This window comes from Falco punctatus (genome assembly GCF_963210335.1).
Source record: "Falco punctatus genome assembly, chromosome: 9".
In the NCBI taxonomy this organism is placed as follows: domain Eukaryota; kingdom Metazoa; phylum Chordata; class Aves; order Falconiformes; family Falconidae; genus Falco; species Falco punctatus.
This window is the reverse complement of record NC_137589.1, coordinates 43,688,094-43,712,560: the sequence shown is the minus strand read 5'-3', so window position 1 is coordinate 43,712,560 and position 24,467 is coordinate 43,688,094. Positions and strand designations below refer to the sequence as shown.

Genomic DNA, 24,467 nt, shown 5'->3' with positions numbered 1-24,467 from the left:
CTTAGAGTAGTCTACTAACATTGTCCCCTTTCCTGTGCTCTCTTATCTTGTGTAATTTCAGTAAGAGTTTTGCTCAATGTTGGCAAAGTTGGACTAATTGAGAGCTTTTGCTGTTGCAATGCTGTATTGTGAAACCACCGTCGGGGTTAGGCTAAGCCAGCTGTGCCGCAGGATCAAGCGTGGTGTCTGTTTACACCGTGCTGCTAGAAGGAGGAGTATGGAAAAGCATGGCATGCTTTTTCTTTAATTGAAGTTAATGTTGGTGAAAGGTGTCAGATTGAAAGACTTTGGATACAGCTGAAATTAACACTTGGAGATGGATGTACTATACCAAAATAAATTACTAAACTGATCCTTGCCTAGATGATCTTTACAGCTGCTTGCTATCAAAGTCCGCTCTTCTATTCATGCCGTCTTTGTGTGGCATATAAGTTTGCACTGTTTGAATGGAAACAGTAAAGCTAAAGGCATCTTAGGTGTTTGAAGCTTGTTTTTAATCTGTTTCAGAATATTTGATTTAGTAATTTTCAGGTGATCTGTGTATTATATATAGATGGTGCAGTAGGGAATTAGAAATGTTTTAATATGAATTCTTTAAAAAAAAAAAAGCATCTTTAGAAATGAGAACTCTGACCTATCTTTAAGGTACATGCAAGTAATACTAGCTAGACACACACAGTGAGTAAAACTTTTCAAAATACCTACATTTCTCAGCCAGTAATTCTCATTTCAAGTCAGTGGATCTTAAAATGTTTTTTGAAAGGTTATCTAAATAACTTAAATGCCTTTGAAAATGAAACCCAATAATCATAGGTATATTGTTACTCATGAACAACCCACATCTGTGCTTCCTCTTATGCATTGCTTCAGTTGTCCACTGAAACACATTTCAGGACCACAGAGTGAGTCAATTGGTAAAGTAATCAGGTTAAAAATAACCCAGAGGGGGGAAAAAAAAATTGTTATCCTCCTGGCAAGTTTCATGTCATATTAGTGGCTGTGGAGGGAAGGGTATTGATAGAAATAAAAGCAGGCTTTGCTATTTTTGGTGCATTGTTCTTGGTTGAGGGACGAATGCGATGATTCTCCGCTGTTTGGTGCTCTGCTGGAAGCCAGGTTGGGACAGGGCTCCACCAAACGCAGGGCGGAACCTCCGGCTGAAAAAGCACTTGGGTTTGGTCGTGCTTGGGAGTATGTAAAGACTCGAGCCATTGTGATAAGGGTATATTTGGGTTTCTGGGAATTTTTGTCACCCATTTTTATCACAGCAGTCTGTTTTGAGCCATGGATTCTGAGAATCTGTGCTGTAGAGTTCAAGGTGTACGGATGAACTTCACCTTTTGTTCCTTTCTTCACATGCCTCTCAGTGCCAGTTCCAGCTTTTTAAAATCCTCTGTTGGCTCAGATTCTCAGTACTGATCCAGCCTACGCTGTTCTTCCTGCTTCTTGGAAATCTTTTCTTTTATTGTTCTTTACAGTACAGAAGATTCAGCATGGATTCGTAAAATTCTGTATGTCCCAAGGTTTTAGAGCATCCTTCCACATCTAAATCTTGTTTTGGGGCAAAAGAACGAGACCGCAGCATACAGCGAGCTCTGATAGCTACAAAATTCATTCTTGCATGACCATAGGTGAAGGCAGATTATCTGAGGAAAGTAATGGACTCTATAGCTCTGGCCTTAACACGAGTCCTTTGGCAGCAGGTGTAGTGTGTGTTCCAGGGGCCTGTGTGGTGGTGTGTGTAGAAAGTGGTGCCTGACATAATAATGAAATACTGCAAAAAGGTCTATTAACTTCCCTTTTGTGGGCTATGGAAACCAGTGCTCTGATAGTGGCATGCTTCTGAGCAAAATCAGAGCAGGACTGTGAGCGTACACTGACAGAAGAGCTGCCACTCGGTTATGCTGTCAGATGTGTTACTTCTTATGACTAGTTGGCAGGTTTCTGAAAAGAGCGTTTTAGGATGAAGTTTTATATAAGTATTTTTATGATTTTTGTTTTTCAGGAGTTTATAACATATTTAATCTCATTCATGAATCGAACTTCCTTTTTAAGTCATGGATGACAAGGCTTCTGTTGGAAAAATCAGTGTCTCTTCAGACTCGGTATCCACTCTTAACAGTGAAGATTTTGTCTTGGTTTCCAGGCAAGGGGATGAAACACCATCTACAAATAATGGTAGTGATGATGAAAAAACAGGACTGAAGGTAAGAATCAATAACCTGAGTTTCTTCCCTATCCTTCTAAAACTAACCATAGAGAGCTTAAAGAGGGACTTCTTTATTGTGGAAAACTTGACGGAAGGGAGAACTTATTCAAGAATTGATTTTGCCAGTAATTTTTGCGTTACTGTTGCTGATGTCAGAGGTGGTAATTAGGTTTTGAGTAAAATCTCTCTCCATCATTACCTGTGGGGTTTTTCCCACTTGGCAGAATCGGTCATGAAGTGCTTAGGATGAAACAGACTGATTGTCAAGAACTTGGAACCGTGATTTTATCACAGCTTTCAGATAAGCAATGCTGTCATACACTTGATTTGACCATATCTGTTAATTCAAACATATATTAAAGTTTTCCCCAATGTGAAATGTTCTCTTTAAGAAATGTAGAAGTGGAGTTATAACTAACAACTTGGCATGAATCTGAGAACACAAGCCTACGTGGTAGGCTTGTGTGAATTGGAAGGGCATTGACATCTTCTCACTTTTAAAAGTGCTGTTCTGAAAAGAGACCTTTGTCACTCTTTTTTTATTATTCCCCTTTACTTAAAGAAAATCTTTCATCCCAAATTGTATTTCAGCAGTCTTTAAGCAAAGCAACGCAAGTAAGGTGAACACTCCAAATTCCATCATTTTAATGTGTGGAAAACTGGATCTTTCCTAGAGTGAGTCAAATTAGTGTGGTCTTTGTGGGAGATGGAAAGATACTCCACCATTGCAAGAGTCTGATATTGACAATCACATCTATGTCTTAAAAATAGTGTCTTTAAAGGTGATAAGAAATTGCGTGTTCTGCGTGTTGGACTGAGTGTTCCTCTTTTCCTTAACAGCAATTGTAACAGAGACTTTATTGAACGTTTCTTGATGCTTTTGCTCATCTTGCTTTTACCTCCCAGCTGCTTTGTTTTTCTTGCATTCCTTTGAGTCCTGGACAATACATGCCATTTCAGTGGCTATTTTCTTTTACATAGGACTTCAAGCTAATTCTATTAGTTAAGAGTCTCAAGATCTTACTTTCACTTAATCTGGCAAAAATGTTCCCTTATGTTTTATTGCTAATGCAGAAGATCGCCACTTTTACATTACAGGATAGTCTAAAAAAATTTGAAATTTTCTTGAACAATCACAGGTGATCTGTGAAAAAAGACTGTAACCTCATGCTTGGCTTTCTAGATGCTGCAAATACCAGCAGCTATAAATACTTAAGAATTCAGAATAGTCTCCATGGTGGTGCTTACCTTGGGAATGCTTACGTGGCAGTGTATGTAAATAGCTCCCAAAGTTGTGATGCATCGTTTGAGACCCCAGGAGAACAGACACAGTCAACCAGATTTTCCATTCCATCCTGTTATTCCCAAGGAAAATTTGGAAACATGAAATGCTGTAGTCTGCAACACTTCTTGCTCCATGGGGGAACTATTTGTATTGCTGGTCTAACGATTGCCTTGTGGCTGTCCTGCAGTGTTTCTAGGACATGCTATATCTTGTTTAGTACAACCAAAGAAATTGAAGAGACTTGTATATAAAGTCATCTTCATAAAGCTTGTAAATATTTCAGAGAAGAATATCCTTAATCAATTTCAAACTGACTCCTGAAGCTTATTTCTTAAATTTTTCTCATGTGTTTGCTTCCAAAGTGGTTTATAAAATGCTGGCTACAGGTATGCTCTTTCTCTTGATAAAGAAAGAAGAACGTTAATGTTGCTGCCTCCTGATCATCAATGATTGTAAAATAAAGTTATGCTGTTCCCTGATTTGGCACTGAATGTCACAGAGCTTTGCAGGTCTTAAAAGATCAGGTGCTTTATGAATTTGGTGCCAAGACTGAGCACAATCCTTGAACAAAGTGATTCACCTTGAGCCTTTCAGTATCGTGGCATTTGAGAGTATGTGTGGTTTGAGTATGTGCTCTTGGGCTGTTGGCTGCAGTCGGAGCAATGGATGGAAGTGTACAACCTTGGGTACGCAGGCTGAGTTCTCCCACGCAGGGATCTTCCTGTTAACCTCCTTCCTTCTGCTTAAGGAGGTGAAAACTTGTAACAGAGGAAACAGGAAGACTTTTTAGCTGTTCTTAGGGACAGGCATTGTCTTTTGGTATTGTTCTACAAGAAGAGAGACATATTGCCATAGAACATGGCTTTGTTCTTGGTGTCTTTTTTTTTTTTTTTTTTTTAAGCTTGCAAATAGTGATTCAGTAGTCAGTTGTACCCTGTTATTAAACTGTTTGTTGTGTGCGTGGGTAAGTGGAGTTGTGAAGGTTGTCAGAGGTATGTTAAAAGTACTGTCACTGTGATATCTAAAGCTGTTTAAATAGTATATGGAAAATTAATATTAACAGTACAACATGAAAACTGAAGTTGTATATTTCATAGGAACAAATCAGATGAGTTTTTTCCAGAAGCAATTGCTTTGGTACTTACAAGGAAGTCAGTTTGTTTGTATATGTCAAAACCCATTTGCTTTGATGTGCCCACTAAGAAAAGCAAACTATTTGAGCAGGTGTCCTCTTCTGGTGTTTTATTTGTTTAGAAAAGCAGTTTGAGGATCTTTCATTTGCTAAGCGCAGTCTGAGGATGGTGCTACAAGTTTAGGCTTGTGTTTGCTGAATGCCATAGGCTGTGAAATTTGTATATCAAACCTAAGGCTCTCACTTCAAATTTGTTGATATGGTATGGTTTGAAGTAATAGTGCTGTGAACTGAATTAATGCATGTTTTTATTTTTGTCCTTTCTAAAGTCCAGAGAAATATTTCTTTTAATAGAATCAGGAACTGTGGTTTTTTTCAGTTGGTCGTAATTAATAAGTGTGTTTCTGCTTTTTGTCTGTGCTGAAGTACTTGGTTCAGTTTGAAGAGGAGTTGTCAGTGGTTGTTTTCCAGAAATACAATTTGCTAGCTGTCTCTGCTTTCTGGTATTGTGTCCCTGTCTGCTTTCACCCCCTGCCAGTGGGACTGAGCTGGGTTTTCGAAAGCCTGGCTCCTGGAGCACGCTGTTGGAGTTGCTGAGCGGCACGGTGCAGTGAGACCTCTCGCAGCCGAGGCCAGCAGCACTTGCATCAGGAGAACGGAATAAACTACACTGCTAGTAAATCCCCCATGTAGCTGTAATGGAAGTTTGCTACATCTTATTTAAAGGTTCAGTAAAATTAGTTTTCAGTTTTATGAGAAATGGAGAAAACAATGATTAGGGTAAATGGTTTCTCTCCTCTATCTCAAGCAAACCTATGTGATGTGTTGCCTGGGGACACCTTGTGTCCTCCCTTCTGCCCTGAGTTCTGCACTTTGTTCTGCTGCCTGTTACGGGTTTTTGGGTTGCAGTAAAGTTCTGAGCACGTTTACGTCTTAATATATGCTGTTCCCATGATGTAGTGAATTTATATGGTTGCATAAGGGACTTTGGTTGATGGAAAGTCAGTCTTGGTTTGTGTTTTAGGCCTCGTTTCTTGGGCAGCTGCTTTGTTGCACTTGACTGAGAACAGCAGAGCTCCTCCAGCCCAAACGTGCATTTACTGTGGCTCTCAGAACTCTTTCTGAGGGTAGTCTGGGCTGAGAAGGAAGGCTTTCTTGGAGGGATCCTTTTAAATTAACTTCTTAAATCAAGATTTTGATGAGAAGGTTTTAGAATATTTGAGACTGATTTTTTTTTAACAAGTATTTATCTCCTGTCACACCGTAAAAACTTGGACTCGTATTTTACCTGTCACTACTGTTTTTAGGAGCTTCTATTTTCAAGGTCATGTTTTATAGGGCAGTATCTAGATAAAGTAATTGATACAGTTTACTTTACCAAATACAGTGGATCACCGTTCAGACTTTTTTGGCTTGTAATCTTAATGGAATAGAACATTTTTCATGTGCATTTTATGTTCATACCGTTACAACATTTAATTCTCACTGGATATAAATTCCTCCCCTTTCTTTCCCAAACCCAGACTGACATCTGTTTAATCACTGTGCGGAAAAACATATGAGATGCATTTTTGCCAGAATGAATTTTAACTTCAAGTGTCATAGAAAATGTGACCTGTAAACTAGAAGTTGCTTTAGGGTTTTTATAGATAGGCTTTAACAGCGCTGGCAGGACATCATAGTTAATTCATTACATTTTGTTGCAAGACATGTAAACTGTGTGCAGTAAAGTAGTATGGTGCATCTTCTGTCATCATCATCACCTTTCTGACAAATGCCTGCAAGGACCTGAGTAATCAACTTGATAGTTAAAAGGATTATGCCTTTGACCACATGCTTGTACAAGATTTTCCATTGCTTCCATGATGAATTGTGCAAATGAATACTAAAATTATTGGGAGGAAAATGCAAATCTGTGGAATCCTATAACTAGTTATTGATGCTTCTATGGATGTACAGATGAGTAAGGCAATTACTCTGTCCTGCTCCTGGCAGATGATCCCAGATGGTACGTGGATGTATTTTAATCCATACTAAAAAATTACTTTGAGCATGAGTTTCAAGAGCATAAACATCGCACAGGTTTTTGTTGCTGCTGTTTAGATTCTGTAGTAAACCAGTTGCTAGGTTATTACTTTTTTAATGTCCCTTCTGCCTCTAGGATCTTGTGTGCTTGCTGGTTTTTTTTTCATGACCTGTGAATTTCATGTTATGCCTACTTTCTTCTGAAGAATAGGGATCTGGAACTTCCCTTCTCTTAAAGTAATTGTATTTTGCTCTATTCTGGAGTAATTCCAGGTCAGAAGTTTCTGTTCTTTGTTAATATTCTTGTGCATTAGTTATTTTTCACCAGAAAAGTAATATGCAGTTTGCACCTTTAGTGCAATGCAGATAGAGGCTGCAGATACGGATAATTATTTGGAGATTGTGAGTCTGAGTGTGAAAGAGAAGACAGTAAGTAAGCTTCATGTTTCTTCGTTTTCCCCTCTAAACTGAGAAGTTTGTCTGTCTTTGGGGATGTGCAGGATGTAACCATATGTCAGAATTCTGACTTGGCTGAGAAACCTCTAATCTCACTGTAATTATTCCTGAGATATGCCTGGTGGAAATGCACATACAAATATTTAAGTGACATCTGATGTTTTACTCGGTACATTTAATTATTTGTAAGGCTAATCTGCCTACGTGAAGGCGTTCTATTATCTGTTCCAGTGTTACTTCAGCAATCTTAGCTGGACTTCAGGTTGATTTATTTACAGTTAAAATGTGAGAACCTGGGTGGTTCCTTTAGGTACTTTCGAGTTAATTTAATTTTCTACCGTGAGATGCTAGTTTTGAGGCAGATGGAATTTGCTTTAATACTGAGATTGTGTTACGGGCAGGTTTCAGTCTGCTCTGTGTTCTTCCTCCTTTTTTTAACTACTTCCTTTCTTTTACCATCCTATTTTACAGATTTTCTTTAGTAAGATTTCATTGACATTCTTTTTAAGAACTTGGGCTAGTTGCACAATTTGGATTTTATTAGCTTGCGTGTAGCGTCTTAAGTCGGTAAGCTTACAGATGCATAAGGATATAGAAATGCATATCTGCTCGTAGGGTTGAGGTTTGGTGCCAACAATAATAACCAGCAGCAGCTCAAGTGTTGGAACAAAGTACCTTTCTCTGACTTCCATCTGGTAAAACACTTCTGTAAACTCATTTCCATGTGTAATTTCTAAACTACGTAAAGCATCAGTCACTTCCCAAATAATTGCAGAAGAATAGACAAAGGGTTTCCTCAGATACAGTACCTAAGAGTTTCCTGAAATTAATGTCTTGGTGCCCTTTTTAGCTTAGGACATAATTTTGCACCAATTAGGTTGCTTCATGTTTTCACATTGACTTCAGTGAGCCAAGTCAGGCTGTAGATGAGTGTTAGGAATTAAAACACTACCTCTTCTCCTCAGCGTGATGGCAGGATCCTGTTCCAGATTCTTCTCGTCCTGTGAAACCTTGCTATCTTGCCCATGGACCATATAGCATATTTAATTATGTTTGGCCCTTTCTGGTACTGTTCTGAGAATTATTATGGACCATTGGGCTGTGGCCAGCTGTAAGTTTCTTCCATCATAAGCTAGTCTTTGTAGCTGGTGATTAAAGACTACTTTGAAAGTAATCTCACTTTTCCCAGTGCTAGAAAATTCCTGCTTTGAGCTTGTTGATTTGTTAAAGCATGTTACAGTTTGTGTTTACAGTTGCAACTACGTTAAATTTGTTAACTGCTGCTTTGGTTGGCAGAAAAAGCCATATGAATGACCCTGTGCCTGAGGGGGTTGTTTTTCTGGTTTGGTGTTTGTTTGTTTGTTTCTTTTCATTTGAACAGTCTTTTTTTGTGTCCCAACTCTGTTTGTGGCTCTTAGATTGTGGGGAATGGAAGCGAACAGCAGCTGCAGAGGGAGCTTGAAGACGTGCTGATGGACCCACCCATGGAAGATCAGTCAAGTGACCGGGACCATGGAGAAGAAGTTAGAACTGATGGAGATGGGGAAGAACCTGTTGTCCTTGAAGCTTCAGCATCCTCTACCATTAACCCCGTGTTGGTGGCAGGACTCCAGAAACCAGAAATGAGTTTGCCAGTGAAACCATCCCAGGGAGGTTAGGAAAAAAAAAAGGGGGGGGGGGGGATATGCCTGGTGGTATCAAGAATGAGCTAGCTTTCTGTGGGGAAAGGAAGGAGAATGTAGGTATGGGTGTGTCCACCAGCCTTTCCCCGTTTTTCCCGTTATAATCACCTAGTGTGGTAAATGTCACGTTATGTGATACAAGAGCTAACATATGCTGAACTGTCCTCTCCTGAAAACACTTGTACTAGCCTTGAGGTGTGTGCAGAAATGTCATGGTTACTTGCCTGGCTGTGTAAAATACTGGTCTGTTTAGCTCGTCTGTGCAATCTTACTGCTGTAATGAAAACTGATGCACTGATACGTAAAAGAAGGCCTCTGAGTGAACTGGTTGTATAGTTGGGGTAGCTGTGTTGTGCTCTGCCACCAGTAACTGGCTCTCAGGCAGGGTTTCCCTGCAGTGTATTGGCCTGACCTGACTTGCTGTGATGTGTTTCTTGGTTGCTTTTGTCATTTAGCTAGTTATGACTCAATCTGATAATTTCCTTATGTATGCCTTGTCTTGCTTCTTACCTTCAACTTTGTGTCTCACCCTAGACTGTGAGGATTTAAGCCCTTTTACACCTATGACAGATGAGGACAGCGTGGTGTTTAGTAAGCTCACCTACTTGGGCTGTGCCTCTGTGAATGCTCCCCGCAGTGAAGTGGAAGCCCTCAGGATGATGTCCATCTTACGAAGCCAGTGCCAGATTTCTTTAGATGTGACTCTGTCAGTGCCTAATGTCTCTGAAGGAACGGTGAGGTATGGAGCTCCCTCAGGTGTACTCTGTGACTGTGTGCATTTTAATCTTACTTCATTTTAGCAAAGGAAACAAGCTACCCATTTACCTGGAAGGAGACACGAGCAACTTCGAATTTCATTTAGGGGAAAAAGCAGGTTGTAAAGAGATCTGAAAAAGTGATGCTTTGAGTTTGTTTACCAAAGACATTTTTTGTCCCAAGGATCAGTATGAAATATTATGATGATCCAAGGTGTCTCCAAAGCTGTAGTGGGAGTGCTTATTGATGAACACTTTGGAAATAGCCTTGGAAGTACTTAGTTTGTAGAGCTGGAAAATGGCTGATAGACAAGGCTTAACAGGGAGGAGGCTATCCACTGCTGCATATTAGTTAGCTTTTGGAACCCTGTGGCCTTAAAACTTTGGGGAAATTATTTGTGGAAATGACTGTTGTATTGTACTTTTTTATGCTGTTCAATTTAAATATAATTATTCTGGTCAAGCTGTGCAGTAAATGACAGGAGCTAGTTTCTTTGTGATGTACTTTCTCCAGTAGTGCTTGAATTATTAAAGCTTGCAAGTTATTATCTGGCTGAAATAATTCTTATAAAGGTGCAAGCTTTGTTTTTTTCCCTCTCTCTTTTAACAGACTTTTAGATCCTCAGACAAACACAGAAATAGCAAATTACCCAATCTATAAAATCCTTTTCTGTGTACGAGGGCATGATGGAACCCCTGAAAGTGATTGCTTTGCTTTCACTGAAAGCCACTACAATGCAGAACTCTTCAGGATTCATGTCTTCCGATGTGAAATCCAAGAGGCTGTAAGTTGAATCTTTTTGTCAGAGGATACTTATGTATATGAAAATGTTATTACTGAAATGAAGTATTTCAGGCACTTCAGAAGTAATGTAGTTCATCACTTTGGACTTGTTTCTACCCCAAGTTAATTATAGAAACCTATATAATATGAATATAATCATATTATTATGATTATAATTATTATTATTATAGTCATATATGATATGAAATAAGAACACACATTTAATAGTTTATCCTTCTAAGAAGTGTAGAAAAGCAGTTAATTAGATGCTGAAAATGAATTATTTTCATATAATTACTTCTCATTCTATTTTTCAGTGAAAATTCAGGTCGGTTTCAGCTGCTGCATTCTGTATGTCTGTAGTTTTCTGATCTTTCTTTGGTGCTGTCTAAATGTAGGTGAGCCGAATACTGTACAGCTTTGCCACTGCCTTCCGTCGTTCTGCCAAACAAACCCCGCTTTCGGCCATTGCCACCCCACAGACTCCAGACAGTGATATTTTCACCTTCTCTGTGTCACTGGAAATCAAAGAAGATGATGGGAAAGGCTATTTCAGGTATAGCTTCTTCATTCCTGTGCATACAGTGTCTGATTCTGTTGGAGAGTGAGTGAGTAGAGAGTGTGAGCCTGCGGTGGTCCCTAAATCCCCTTTTTTAAAGTTTCTTATTCTAGTTTAGAGGAATCCCAGACAAAACATTTTTGGGAAGTAAAACAGTGGTGACCGTGTGGACTATTTCATCTTGGTTGTTGAACTGAACCTGGTGCTACCTGCAGAGTGCTTTTTCCATTTTGTATTTTTCTTTTGTCTTTAAACCCTTTTCTGTGCAATGCTTTTTAAGTTGTGTTCAGCTAAATTGCTGCTGAAGCTGAAAATGCATCATTGTGACTGTGCTCTCAGATCCAGCGTTGTGTCTGTTTTTGGCCTGATTTTCAAAGGTGCTGGGGCTGTGTGAATACTGCAGGAGGCGTAAGCATACATGTTTTTAATAATGTCTCATGAAAGAAGGTGTAGAAAACTAGAAACTCTGAAAAATTCAAATTTTTAGATAATTTTACTGATCCTAAAAACTTAATTTACTTTTCAGAGAAACATTCAGTCAAATCTGTTCATCACAAGTCACATTTACTTTTAATATCTAGTGCTGCTTCATCATCTGAGAGCTTGATGATTGAAATCTCAAACATCTTCCCACATTGCTCTTCCAGAACTAAATAAAGGTGTAGTTGTCCATAATGTGGTTTTTGTCTCCAGGCATCTGGGTCTGTATGCAACCCGATGTCAGAAAATAACTATACAATCATGAATTTGTGATAAGAGTGTCTCTAATTCAATTATAATAATTCAATATTAAAATTCAAAATATAAAAACTCAATAATAATAATAAATAGTATTAATTAAACCCTTTTCTTAAATAGTTGTTGACTTACAGTCATAGGAAAGATATTTGTGTAGAGGCAGAAGGTTCTAATATATTGGAATGTAAAGATCACTTTGCATTTTAGTTTTGGTCATTAGGTTTGCTTTTGCTCCGTGAATGGGATAAATTCAATTCAGCCTTTCTTAAATATGTTGAACAAAGAGAATTCTCTAGGGAAGTTTGAGAGCAAAGTGTAACAGAACAAACCGTCCATGATGGACTTTTTCCTCTTTACATGATGGTGTCTTGGTATTATTGCAGTTGCATAGTTCAAGCTGAAATCTTCCAGTGCTGCCCAGGAAAGGCAAATTTCTTGAATGGCATTGCTTATGTAGATGTGCTGTTGTTTTTATCCTAGTAGAAACCCATAGTGTATTCCTCCTTGTGATTGGAACTTCTAGTTACATCATACATTTTAAGAATATGAAGGATAAATCCTTCATCTGTAACCATTTCCCTGTGATGTCTTAGGATTGATCTCTGGATTAGTTATTAAGAGCAGAAAAGAAGGCAGAATTCCGATTTATTATCAAAGATCATCAATACTAGTTCTCCTTGGGTTTGCTACGATTGTTTCATTAAAATACTCAGCTGTTCTGATCTGTAAAGTAGTGTTTCTTCATCAGTATCAAAAAAGCTTTATGAACAAAGCTTGCCTCTGTTTCTAACAGGTTCTGTTTTCTGACCAAGTTCTCAAAAATTAATTTAATTTTTCCTCCATTTTTTTTTCCTGAGCCAGGTGTTACTAGCAAGTGGTGGTGTAAGGTGAGAGTATTAGAGCAGATTTTCACATTGTATCAGCTAATGTTTTCATGTTAAGTCTGATGCTGGATAACCTTGGTTTCTAAAAAGACCTTTTTTAGTTTATGCTAAAAAGATTTTGTCTGCTTAGCCTATACATAGTGCCCTTAGATGTATTATGTAACCATTTATAGTGTTCTGTAATTGCTGAAGTGCCTTTATTTCAGTACAGTGTGTCTGCCAAATGCTCTGACTTGTTGAGCGCATTGGCTCCTAGCCACAGCTTCAGAGATGTTTCTCTTCTTGGATTTACATTCAGCTCAAGTTTTATTTATTAAATAAAGAAATCCCATTTAACAATCCAGTATTTATTCAGCACTCCAGAGGACTGCTCAAGTGTTGAAACTGAAAAACGATTTGGCTGAGGCTCTGAGGCTGAAAGGTGCTGATGGATCTGGGGCTTGGGTGCAGCAGCAGCTGCTGGGGTCCGTGGTGGGTGGGAGCGTGGCTGTGGCGCACAGGGATGCGCCTGCTGAAGTTCAGTCTTGCTGGCTCGGTACCAATGTCAGCATGGCCACAGTGGTGCAGCCTGCGTAAGCCAGCCTGGGATCTGATGCTTACATGGTTTCCAGAAGGAAGAGCTGTTTCAGTCCTAACCAGCCTGGGTAGGCTGAACCACAGCCTTTGCTGTGGGGATGTATCTAAGGACCTTTTCAGCCACAAAACCACAGTTGCATTAGGGCTGGAACAGGGCATTTGTTTAAAAGCTATGTACCTACCCTGTACAAGGTGAAGAAAAGCGGATGTTTGCCTCCAGCTAAGCAGAATTGTACCCACGCTGGGTGTGCAGCACAGGGTTTGGTTCAAATAGCAAGCTTGAACCAGTTTGACACTGCCCCTTCGTGTGCAGACCTGGAAGTTGAGAGAACGCTTTCCACGTACTCAGTCTCTGATCTCAATTCTTAATGTACCAGAACCTGTCTCGGCTCATCTACCTTCGCTCATCACCCTGGGTCACTACTAGTGCACTTCTGCCATGCCAGGAAAATGAGCTCTGACCGCACGTACTGGCTGTAAATGTGGAAATCCATGTCCTGGCCATGCAGACAAAACTCCTGCTGCCAGTTAAAGGCAGACTGCCATTCCCTGGCCGGGGTAAGCACCTGCTGCCAGAATACAAACCCAGATGGCGTTGGAGGTGTTAAACTATGGGCAGTGCTCCACAGTCCGCTTTCAGCTCCTGCGAGTGACAATGCGTAGTTTGAAAGTCTGAAATAAAATAAGGATTATTTATATATCCATGGGAAAAGTGAACATGTGGTTGACTTAGAAAGTCAAAACCCAACAGGCTGAGTTTGTCCAGTGTTTAGTGCAATTACGCTGCTCAGCAGACAATGCTGGTGCTAAAACTTTAGGGTGCATATTGGCGTTCAGGGGTCTCTTTGCAGCATTTAGGAGAAGGGGCTCTGTAGAGAAAAAATAAGGGAAGTAGTCTAAAGGCTGGTGCACTCTCTTGGCTTGGTGGTTTATCATGTACCATGGCAGACGCGTCCCTTGTGAAAGCAAGCAGTATGGAGTTTCTTGTAAGTAATTGCTTACAGATAATACTGGCAGGTTACATGGGGAATCAGTATTTAGAAACTTTCTTGAAGTGCTGCTGGAAGTCTCACAACACTATGCCACGCAGTAGAAAGTCACAGTGTATGTTTTGAAAACTGTCCTTGGTTTTCACCTAATTATGTTGCACTTCCTTTCATATTGCTTGTTTCATTGTGCAAGGAAGGAAGGTCTTGAGTACTTTTGTGTAAGAAGCTGGCTTCACCCAAGTGTCTGATGCTGGTTTTGATGCATGCAAGGAATACATATAAATGACGATCTGAGTTTTTTTTTCCTTTCCTGATAAATAACAGTGCGGTTCCCAAAGACAAGGACAGGCAATGCTTTAAACTCCGCCAAGGAACTGATAAGAAGATAGTGATTTATGTCCAACAGACAACTAACAAAGAACTTGCTATTGAGAGGTATGTTCACTGATTATTATTTTTAATTCTTTATCTGTTTGATGTTTTGCGTTCTTTCCTCTGAGGCAGCAGATTATTAATTGTTTTATGCACACTCCATTTGTATAATTTAACGCCGCCCATCTCTCTTGAGTGGGATTGCGCAGAAGATCAGATCGGTTTGTTCAGCACATGCGTGGCAGGGGACACAATGCAGGCACAGGCAAATCTTGCACAGATCTGGTTGCAGAATCAGAGGTCACATCCCCTCTAAATAGCCATTTCAAAACCTTTCTTAAAAAACATACCGCTTTTATTTGCAGTGGCCAGTTTGTCTTAAATGCTGAGGCTTTCCTTGTGGCATCTGACAATATTGTTGTAAGTGCACTTTGCACCTGCCACAGTCTGGAATTCTGGAACATGAAGCATCCGTGTAGGGAAGGGGAGAGCTCAGACTTCAAGTCTTTCACTGCTTAAAAATAAACAGCAGTTTTTGACTACTGACAGAGTTCGGTGCTGCTCGTACTATAGAGAAAAGGTGCCGCTTCTCCCAGCCTTTGCTGTCGGAAACGTAGTGCAGGACAGTGTGGTACACCGGGGGCTGGGGTGCAATACATCACTGTGGGCCGCAAGTTTTTGCAAAATGAACTCAAAAAGACAGGTCTTTGTGCTTCATCTAATTCTTGTCTGTATCAAAGGGTAAATCTATGCAAATATGTCTACCAAAAAAAACCAAAAGGGGAGAAGAATGCAGGCCAAGGTGTCCTGTGGGGTAGGGAGCCCTTGTTAGCAGTGTCGGTTTCTTGCAAACAAAGATAATGGAACAACTTTCCAGGCTGTTGTAGGCAGGGTAAAATCATACTGTAAATAAGCTTATGAAACCTTACTCAATGTTTGTAATACTGGCTTGACATTGTTTTGCTTGATGCTGCTTTCAAAAGTCAAGGTTTGTTGACATGTGTTACTGGATTCATGGGCTGGTTGTCATGTATGACAGCGAATATTTAGATGAGGAATGTTAATGGTTTGTTTACGAGTAAGTCTAACTTTTGCAATTTAATTTTTTTGTCTGGGTTTGCAGATGTTTTGGCCTTCTCCTTAGCCGTGGGAAAGATGTTCGGAGCGGTGACATGCACCTTTTGGATTTGGTAAGGATCTTTCATTGACAGTATTCAGTAATAATTTTTATTATGATTGTGCACGATCTCAGGATAGACAGAAAAGATTTAGACGCTTAAGCACGCTTGTTGATGGGGATTGATGCTGTAGCTTATGCTGTGGAGGGTGAGGCTTTGGGCAGCTGCGTTGAACCCCTGCCTCTGCTACGGAATTAGAGTATGTCCTGATGCTTGGTCAGGGGAGTTGCCTGGTTTTGCAGTCAGTTATGGCTGGTTTTGGTTTGGGGCCTAAAGAAAGAAACATGGAACCTTACTTTTGGAAGTGCTGAATATTGAAGAGCCGTACTTTCAACATAAAAAGTTTTACAGTGTACTTACTACTATAAAAGTTGAGGCCCGCGTGGCTTCATATTTAACACTGAGAGTTAGAGAGCTCTATTTTATGACTCACTTTGCCATCTATAAAATGATGATAGAGATCATCTGACCACACGTGTGTTGCGAAAACAAACTTGCTGATATTTATGAAGTGCATGCTCGTTACAGTTGTGAGTAGCCAAAAAGGTACAATGCTACGTGAATAATTGTGCTTTATACCAGGCTTTGAATTGCCCAGAAAATGAGGTTGGTGGGAAAACAGACATGCTGAACACTAAAGATAAAACATTGACTTGATTCTGAATACCTGAATAACATGTGTTTTTAATGCTGAATAAAGCTGGATCTCAAGATGTTTTAGAATAAAATTTATTTTAGAAAATAGCTGCTTAGGGTAAACTAAAGCATGTCTGGTGTATTAAAGTATGATAGTGAAGTAGAAGGTGTGTTGATGTGAAATATCTGCCAACTTTACAAGTTCAGCAGCTTGTAGGAGAGTGTTCTGATTTAATTTGTTTTCTTGTATTAAGAGGCAATGAACTACATCCCTAAGTTCATGATTAAAGCCTTATATGTTTAAATGCTTTACCGCTCAGGCAGCTGTCAGTCAGAGACTGAATGATGCAAAGTGAGACCAGAATGAGTGGATTGCCTTGGGTTTTCCAGAACAGCTTAAAAGAAGCGTGAAAAGGTGTTTCTTTTCTTGTTTGTGGGGATTTTTCCCCCTGATTTTTTCGTTTGGGTTTTTTTTGTGTTTGTTTTTTTTTTTTTTTGTCCCAAACAGCAACAAAAAAGCAAAGCCTTTGTAGCCTGGAGTCCTGTGCTTCAAAGTACTTGGCTGTGATCTTACCTACGCCTCTGTGAGCTGAAAGTTGTGTCAAATGGGCACCTCCAAATTGAGCTATTGGTCTTCAGGTCTCACTAGACACATGTTCATACCATATACATATATATAACAATTATTATTAATTGGCCTTTTTGTGTTATCAGCAAGGAGACCAAAGATTGCATTGGAAATCTGTTCTTCAGAAATATGTCTGTTACAGGACTATGTCACATGGATTTCAGACACTTCTCCTTCTCTTGCCAGTGCAGTAGCTGTTTTTTGGGGCTGAGACTTCATAATATAGAGATTTCTTTCATTTAAATAAAAATACATAAACTTACCTTGTTTCCAGGAGTCCATGGGTAAAAGTTCTGATGGGAAATCATATGTGATCACTGGGAGCTGGAATCAAAAATCTCCGCACTTCCAGTTTGTAAATGAAGAAACGCCAAAAGGTATGAACTGTGCCAGATGCTATCCCTAGCCAGGGCAAATGACTCACACACTGGGCATCGGATCAATTCTGTCTTTAAGATGAATCCTGCAAAAAGACTTTCTGAGAATCTCCCCTAGTATGAAAGTAGGATGCCAGATGTAATGTGAATACCTAAGCAAAACTGAAGGCTGGAAGAAAACTCCTGTGTTCAATAATACCTTGTAGCAATAACTGTATCCTAGTAGGAGGCTGTGTAGGTGTGAGGACAGGATGCAGATGCTTTGCACACCATTATGTCTTCGTAAGAATCCCATCAAGAATTGTACTGAATAACTACTGCAGATTTCTTTGCTTAGTTTCTGTGGTCAGTTCAGATTTTTCTGAATCCCAAGATACTAATTAAAAAAGAAGGATTCCCGTACCTTTGAAAATACAGTTGGGAGTGTTTTAATCTGTAAATAGCTGATGCTGCATTGCTCTTGAGCCCTGAAACCGATCTGTCATTGCTTCTTTTAAGATGTCAGCTGAATTATCATCTTTTCAATCTATTGTCACAGTTGCATGCCAGAGATTGGCGAAGTTAATGGGAACTGGGAAAAGTCATGGGAGTCAGCTGCTGAGTACAGCTGGGTACAATCTATTACTAGATTGAATGCCATCCTGCCTGAAGGACACCATTTATCATTTAGGACCAGAAGAGATCTCATAGGTCACTGAATCCAGTTGCCTCCTTTTGGAGCATCATACTGTATAGCCAACTTTCTGAATCTCACAGCTGAGATGGTCTTAAATGCTACTTTTAATATGGTGGGACTTAAATGTTGTCGCAGTAACTTCTAAAACCAAAAAACAATTAGAATGTAGTTAGGTTATATGGCAAGAGATCTGCACCATGGAGTTAAGTATATAGACCCTTTATAATGTTTAATTAAGATTTTTGATACATTTCACTGGGATTTGAAAAAGTAAAAATTTTATTCTCTTTTAACAAGATAATTTTCTTGGCTTGAAGACTTAAGTTTCCTTACTCTCTAGGGTATAGTGCTTAGTCATCTTATTTTACTGTTTTGAAAATTCTAGGTTTTTGAGTTGTTGAATTAGGGGGGAAATTGTATTCTGCAAAAGTTTCTTTTGTTCTTTCATGTTAGTAAGAGAAATATTATGGAATATTTTGTATGAAATTTCTTTAATTCTATCACTTTGGTTTTTTTCTCTAGATAAAGTATTGTTCATGACTACCGCTGTGGATTTGGTGATAACTGAGGTTCAGGAACCTGTTCGATTCATTTTGGAGACTAAAGTCAGAGTTTGTTCACCTAATGAGAGATTGTTCTGGCCCTTCAGCAAACGTAGCTCTACTGAAAATTTTTTTCTGAAATTGAAACAGGTAACGCTTTAAAAAAAAAATATATATACAGTTACTTTGGCATTTGGCAAGTTTATTTTTCAAATATAGCTGTGGTATGGTCAGTTATATTGTTTTGATACTTGAGAGGTAGGTTTGTGGTGTAATACTGAATAAATACAAGTGCATTGGTGGTAAAGATAAATTGTAGTTATTAGTGCCCATTGGCAGATCAGAATTTCACTCTGTTTTTTTCCTCTCTATGACTGGTAAAATGTTTACTAATGTTCATATTTCAACATTTTGCTTCTGGGTCAAAGAAGTACAATAAATGCTTTTTAATTTTAGAAAAGCTGTCCTTCATTATGCTAATTGTGGTGGCTATCTAAAGTTCCCACAAAAAGCTGGGTGTCCTCATTTCAAAGCAAATTTTGGTAGCTTTGATGAGGTTGTGAAGTTACGTAGAGGCTTATGGATTTCCCAGCCAAACCACAGAAGTAGAAGGAACAGAGGATTTATCTGCATACTGGGGTGATGCTGAGTAGCTTGCAATAACGGTTTAGTAGGGTAAGTATGTGAAAATTAAGGGTTGAAAGAAAAAAACGCTTTAATATAATCCTGGTGACATTATATCTGATATGTCACTACATTGATTTTTATCATACAAATCCAACTTTTTTTTTTTTTACATGAACAAACATCCACATGAAATTAGGAGGTAAAAAAGATTTTTGGTGGAAAGCTATCTTCCCCTTTGCACGTGGTTGGAAGCAGAGATTTCACACACAGCCCAGGTTTGCCCTGAGGAAAAAAAAATCCAAGCAACCACAGAAAATCCCTAGAACTTTAAAAAAAACCCTGTACTGTTTTTTCCAACTTACTTTTTTATCCTATATACTGAAAAGGAAAGGATTATTTCTGTCCAGGATATTCCAAGTAACAGTACAAAGCAATAACTTACTCTCAAAATAAGGCTGGAAAGTTGAAGGTCCAAGTCACTAAAGAGATATACTTGAAGTAGCTGCCATCCTCCTGCTTTAGAAATTATTGTTCTGAAAAGAGAGTCCTTTTTAAAGAAATAGAAATACATAGGTAACAATGTGGATGTTACATGCACTCTCAAGACTGAATAATTCTGGGCGCAGCCCAAAAAAGTGAGGTTGGAGTCCTGATTTCTTGATAAATTCTTTTTTTTTTTTTTGAGAGAGGTTTTGAATGAAATAAGAGGCTTTTCTTAGTTCTTTTTGCACTTCTCTGACAGTGCTAGCAAATAATGGCATCTTGGTAGTAATAAAGAGTAAAGGTTCACTAAGGATTCTTTTTTGTGTATGTCCTAGTCTTTATGTAAAGCATGAATAAACATTTTGGAAACTTTCCTTCAGAATTTCCTTCAAAATTTAAGTTAGAAAAATTCTTCACAGATTAAATCAGTCTTTTTGTTTAGGATATTTTTGAGGTGAACAATGGAGATGTTGAACAGTGAAAGTTGTTGGGCTATAAATATTCTATAGCCTCTAAAAGTTGCTTTTTCTGTTTGGCAGTTTAAAGGAAGCTTATCTTACTTAGCTAATTCTGTATCTTTTGTCTTACCAAATTCACAGGCATTGTGACTTATCTTAGCTAATTCTCTTTTTTCCACAGGCACTGTCAGGTTATCCAACTTCCAGTGTTTACTAATGGAAGATTATCAACATTCATAGTGGAAGCAACAAATATAGAATGTACTGCCTGATAAGCCTGGAAGGGAAACCTGTTTCTATGGAGTCATGATTAGCCTATTAAAAATACAGCTGTGTAGAATTGGCTTATCTTACTTTGGCAGTGTTTCTTTATTCGGAAATGGTGAAAGCGGAGGGATTTTATTTGCTCAGATTACATTTAGTGATTTAGTCATTTTTAGTTTTGATGCATTTCTCTTCATTTTTAATACTCCAAAGGATAAAATTGAGCACTGAGAGCTTAGAATATAATTATAAATCTTCCCTCTTTTCTTCACCTTCCCTCTTGTACTCTATTTTTATTCATTTATGAAAAAAAAATATAAATCCTTAGACTATATTAAAGTTTTAGAACCACTTCACAAAGAAAAACCTTCCTTGAACTGAAAGGAAGGTATCAAGGCATTGAAAATTAAGGAGAAAACAGGGCTGCATGATAAACTTTGGGACTCAACAGCTTGTGTTCCTGCAGCCATGTGTATACTGACAGATGACTTAGAAGCATTGCTAAAGACAATTGCCATGGTGGGACAATAAACAGCTTTTTAGTAAAACTGTCCTTTTCCCACCATCAGTATCCCCAGAAAGTTAAAGAGAGAAATCAGACATAATTTTAAAGGTTTTGCTTTTAGTTTTCCACTGATGTTTAAAGAAAGGCAGAGTTGCTTCGCATTGAGGAGCCTTCCTCTCTTGAGGCTGTTTGTTGGACAGATGCTTTTACAGCTTTAGGAATCTTTGTGTGTGTCCAGGCCGTTTATGGTTGAACAGATGAGCTACCCATGGACGGCAGCCCTGAGTAAGGCTCCTGCTCCAGCTAGAACAGATCTTCCTCACGCCTCTGGCGCGGAAGCGTGCGGCTTGTTCGAGGGTGTGAGGGGCAGAGGCGCTTGCAGGTGTGCGCGATGCCTTGGGTGCTGCAAGGGTTGAGTGTTCCTCGCTGGAGGTTGTGATAAAAATTATTTCTCAGCTCTCATATGCCAGAAAGAGAAGGCAGAGCCTTACACGCACTAATCTGGGCATTTGCACGGCTTTTCTCAGGAAAATGAAATTTGTTTCCTAGATAAAGCAAAAGGACAGAAAGAACAACTCCGACACATTGTATGAGGTTGTGTGCCTAGAAAGCGAATCGGAGAGGGAGAGAAGAAAAACTACAGCAAGCCCCTCGCTTCACCTGCCCCAGTCAGGGTCACAGGGCTCCATGATTCCTTCTCCTCCAGAGGATGATGAAGAGGAAGGTAAGGAGTGGATTGTATGCTTTGCATACTGTAAGGGAAAGGACGGTTGGTAAATAATGTAGTTATGAAACAAGTTGAATCCTTTCCAGTCGGAATCTGGCCTGCTGATGTTTTTTGGTTTTGTTTTGTTTTTTTTAATGCTGTAAGTATTCAATAACCAGTACCCCCGCATTCCTGGATCAGCCTCTCCCTTGTCTGACACTTCTGTGTCTGTGCTTTTCTCAGCCCAGGCCTCTGAAGCCTCCACTCTGATATATTTGGAACAATGTGAAAAGAGGCTGTTAAAAATTTGGGATTATCATGTAGCTTCTGCCCCTCCCCGAGCAGCTGTGAACAGATTTGAGAGTGAAGATGAGAAGCTGGTATTATTTGGAAATATTAGCGTGCATCATGCTTTAGTGAAGGGGCGAGTATAGACATCTGTAATACACAAAACTGTACCAGGACTTACCCAGCTTGAAACTTCATGCATTTTCAAGATCTGTATTCATTTTTCTAAAAATTCTCTGAAGCCAAAATATGGGCTAGTTCTGAGTATATAAACATCTGGCCTTACAGCTCTGAGCTGAAATGCAGATGACTTGAGTTTCTGCTTGTAACTTTTTCTACTGGTCTTCTATGTGACCTTGACTGAATTGTTTCATTTCTGTGCTTTAATTTCCTTTTTTCTTTTTTTTTCTTTTTTTTCTGGGGGAGGTGGGTGGCGGGAGGAGGTAGTGGTTTGAAAATTAACTCTTTTGCAATGTGTGATTCATAAGCAATTTCTAACCACGACACTAAACCACCATGGTATTCTCTTCTAGACCAGGAACACACACATATTTTGTTTACTGTTGGTATGACTTGCAGCATTGCAAGAGTTTGCTGACAAGTTCAGGTGTCAGCTGAGAAAGATTTAATGAAAAAGAATGTATTTCCTCAATAATGCAGAACCAATGTTGATTACTGATCAATGAAATATAGTTTTTATATATGATACTTGCTCTGTTTAAAAATATCTAGGAGTGCATGAGTTAGTATTGCTTTCAAAAAGAGTTAACTGTGATTATGCTAATCCTCCCCCTCCACCTAATTTTTGAACGCATTTCATTCAAAAAGCTGTTTAATTTAAGCCAGGGGAGTTACCAAAAAATGCTAGCAAAGTAAAAGTACAAAACAATTAAAAGTAGAATACCTTGTGGACTTTCATGGATGTGCAACAGCATGGCAAGTCTGTGGCTGCTCAGTGGCACCACATTGATTTTATTGTCTTTTTTGCTTCAATGAGTATTGTAGCTTTTCATATACAGAAAGTTCTGCTCTTTGAGAATTTTTGTAGTCTTCCAAAAGTTGGAGGTAGAAGAATAGAATTACTTCAGTGGGAAGGGACCTCTGGGGGTCTCTCTAATCATGCGTCCCACTCGCTGTGAATCCAGCCAGATAGATTCAGGCAATTCAGATAGCTTGTTCAAGACCTTGTGCTGTTGGGTTTTGACTGTCATCCAATGATGCGGTTTCCACAACCTCTCTGGGCCCTTGTATTGGTTTGGCCACCCTCATGGTAAATTGTTTTTGTGAGATTTTTAGCCAGAATTTCACATGTTGCTGCTTGTCTTCTGCCTCTCGTCACATCTCTGTGCGCCCCTGAGAAGGGGCTACTCCTGCTGGTCTGTGTCAGGCACACAGTGCTGCACCCCCAGACGAGGGGGAGTGAGCTCTTGCCACACAGTGACACAGCTGAGAGCAGCATTTAAATCTGCAGAGGTGGAGTGATGAGTGTTGGTCTCATAGATCTCCTCTGTTTTGTTGGCAGACAATGATGAACCACTCTTAAGTGGTTCTGGAGATGTTTCCAAAGAGTGTGCAGAAAAAATTCTCGAGACGTGGGGAGAGCTGCTGTCCAAATGGTAAGTGGCAGTATCACATGCTGAATGCTCGTGTTCTGTTTGCTCCTTCTGCTTGGACTTTTTGTTGCTATTTCCAGAAGCCAGTTGAGATGAGATCAGTATGGATTTAGTCCTCTCTCATCCCCACAAACCCCCTTATTCTGTGGCTTTGTGTTTTCAGATTTCTTCAGAGGATATTGTGAGTATTTTAATTGTTGAGTGCATGCTTGAATAGAAATTTACTTGTGCTGTGTCTCTAAGTGTTTCTCTATTCAAATAAGCATTTTACTTTTCTGTGAGTTTCACTGGGATTTTGTTAAAGAAAAACTTAACAAAGTATAAAGAAAACATAGCTCTTCCTTTATCTTTATTTTGCATAGATCACTTCCATTCCTCTTTGTAATTCTGATGTAGTTCGCAGCCAATTTTTCCTGCAGCTGTCATATCTTAGTAACTGTAGCTTAAGAATATGGGAGATCTGTACTTGGATAGTGGAGATGCTTTTCCTCCCCTATCTAAAGGAAGATGGTTCCAGAGCCTGCCAAGAAGGAAGTATACGAGCTCTTCTGTTTTTTTTCCTAGAAAATGCCAATTTACAAGAAGAGTGTTTCTTGACAGTCAAGTTGCTAATGCGACACCTGTCCTCCTTTCAGGAAGGCTCCTTTATTCATCTTGAAGTAGCCTGAGCAGTTCTAAGAAAGCGATGGTGCTTATTGCAAAATTCAGTTGTTTATTTGTTTGGGGGTTGGTTTTTTGGTTGTTTTTTTCTGTGAAGTGGAATGACAGGCACCACATCAGCTTGAGCTCAAATATGCTGCATTTTGACTCTGGCTTTGGTTGTTACCTTCTGTTTCTTAACGTTGCTGAGGAGCAGGGCAGGTGGTGTCCAGCAAACCAAGGTCTGAACAGAATATTGGATCTAAGGAGTAGGACAGCAGAGATTAGTCTGAAGTCGTGCATTTTGGATGAGGAAAAGTATTGATGTGACCACTTAGCCAGGATTCTTTTTAAGATTACAACAATTTAGCATTTCTTATTTTCTGCAGTTACTTGGTACT

At 39.3% G+C, this 24,467-nt stretch overlaps 1 protein-coding gene across 1 annotated transcript in view; it reads left to right on the top strand.

The window, feature by feature from the left end:
* RABGAP1 (RAB GTPase activating protein 1) overlaps positions 1 to 24,467 on the top strand; it is a 74,181-nt gene that overhangs the window by 4,759 nt on the left and 44,955 nt on the right. The window contains exons 2-12 of the mRNA XM_080402475.1: positions 2,006 to 2,207; positions 8,526 to 8,760; positions 9,324 to 9,528; positions 10,155 to 10,329; positions 10,727 to 10,884; positions 14,399 to 14,509; positions 15,570 to 15,636; positions 17,163 to 17,265; positions 18,464 to 18,633; positions 21,370 to 21,544; positions 23,337 to 23,430. Coding sequence (XP_080258601.1) covers positions 2,058 to 2,207; positions 8,526 to 8,760; positions 9,324 to 9,528; positions 10,155 to 10,329; positions 10,727 to 10,884; positions 14,399 to 14,509; positions 15,570 to 15,636; positions 17,163 to 17,265; positions 18,464 to 18,633; positions 21,370 to 21,544; positions 23,337 to 23,430 — 1,643 coding nt within the window. The 5' untranslated portion in view covers positions 2,006 to 2,057. The remainder of the gene's footprint in view (positions 1 to 2,005; positions 2,208 to 8,525; positions 8,761 to 9,323; positions 9,529 to 10,154; positions 10,330 to 10,726; positions 10,885 to 14,398; positions 14,510 to 15,569; positions 15,637 to 17,162; positions 17,266 to 18,463; positions 18,634 to 21,369; positions 21,545 to 23,336; positions 23,431 to 24,467) is intronic.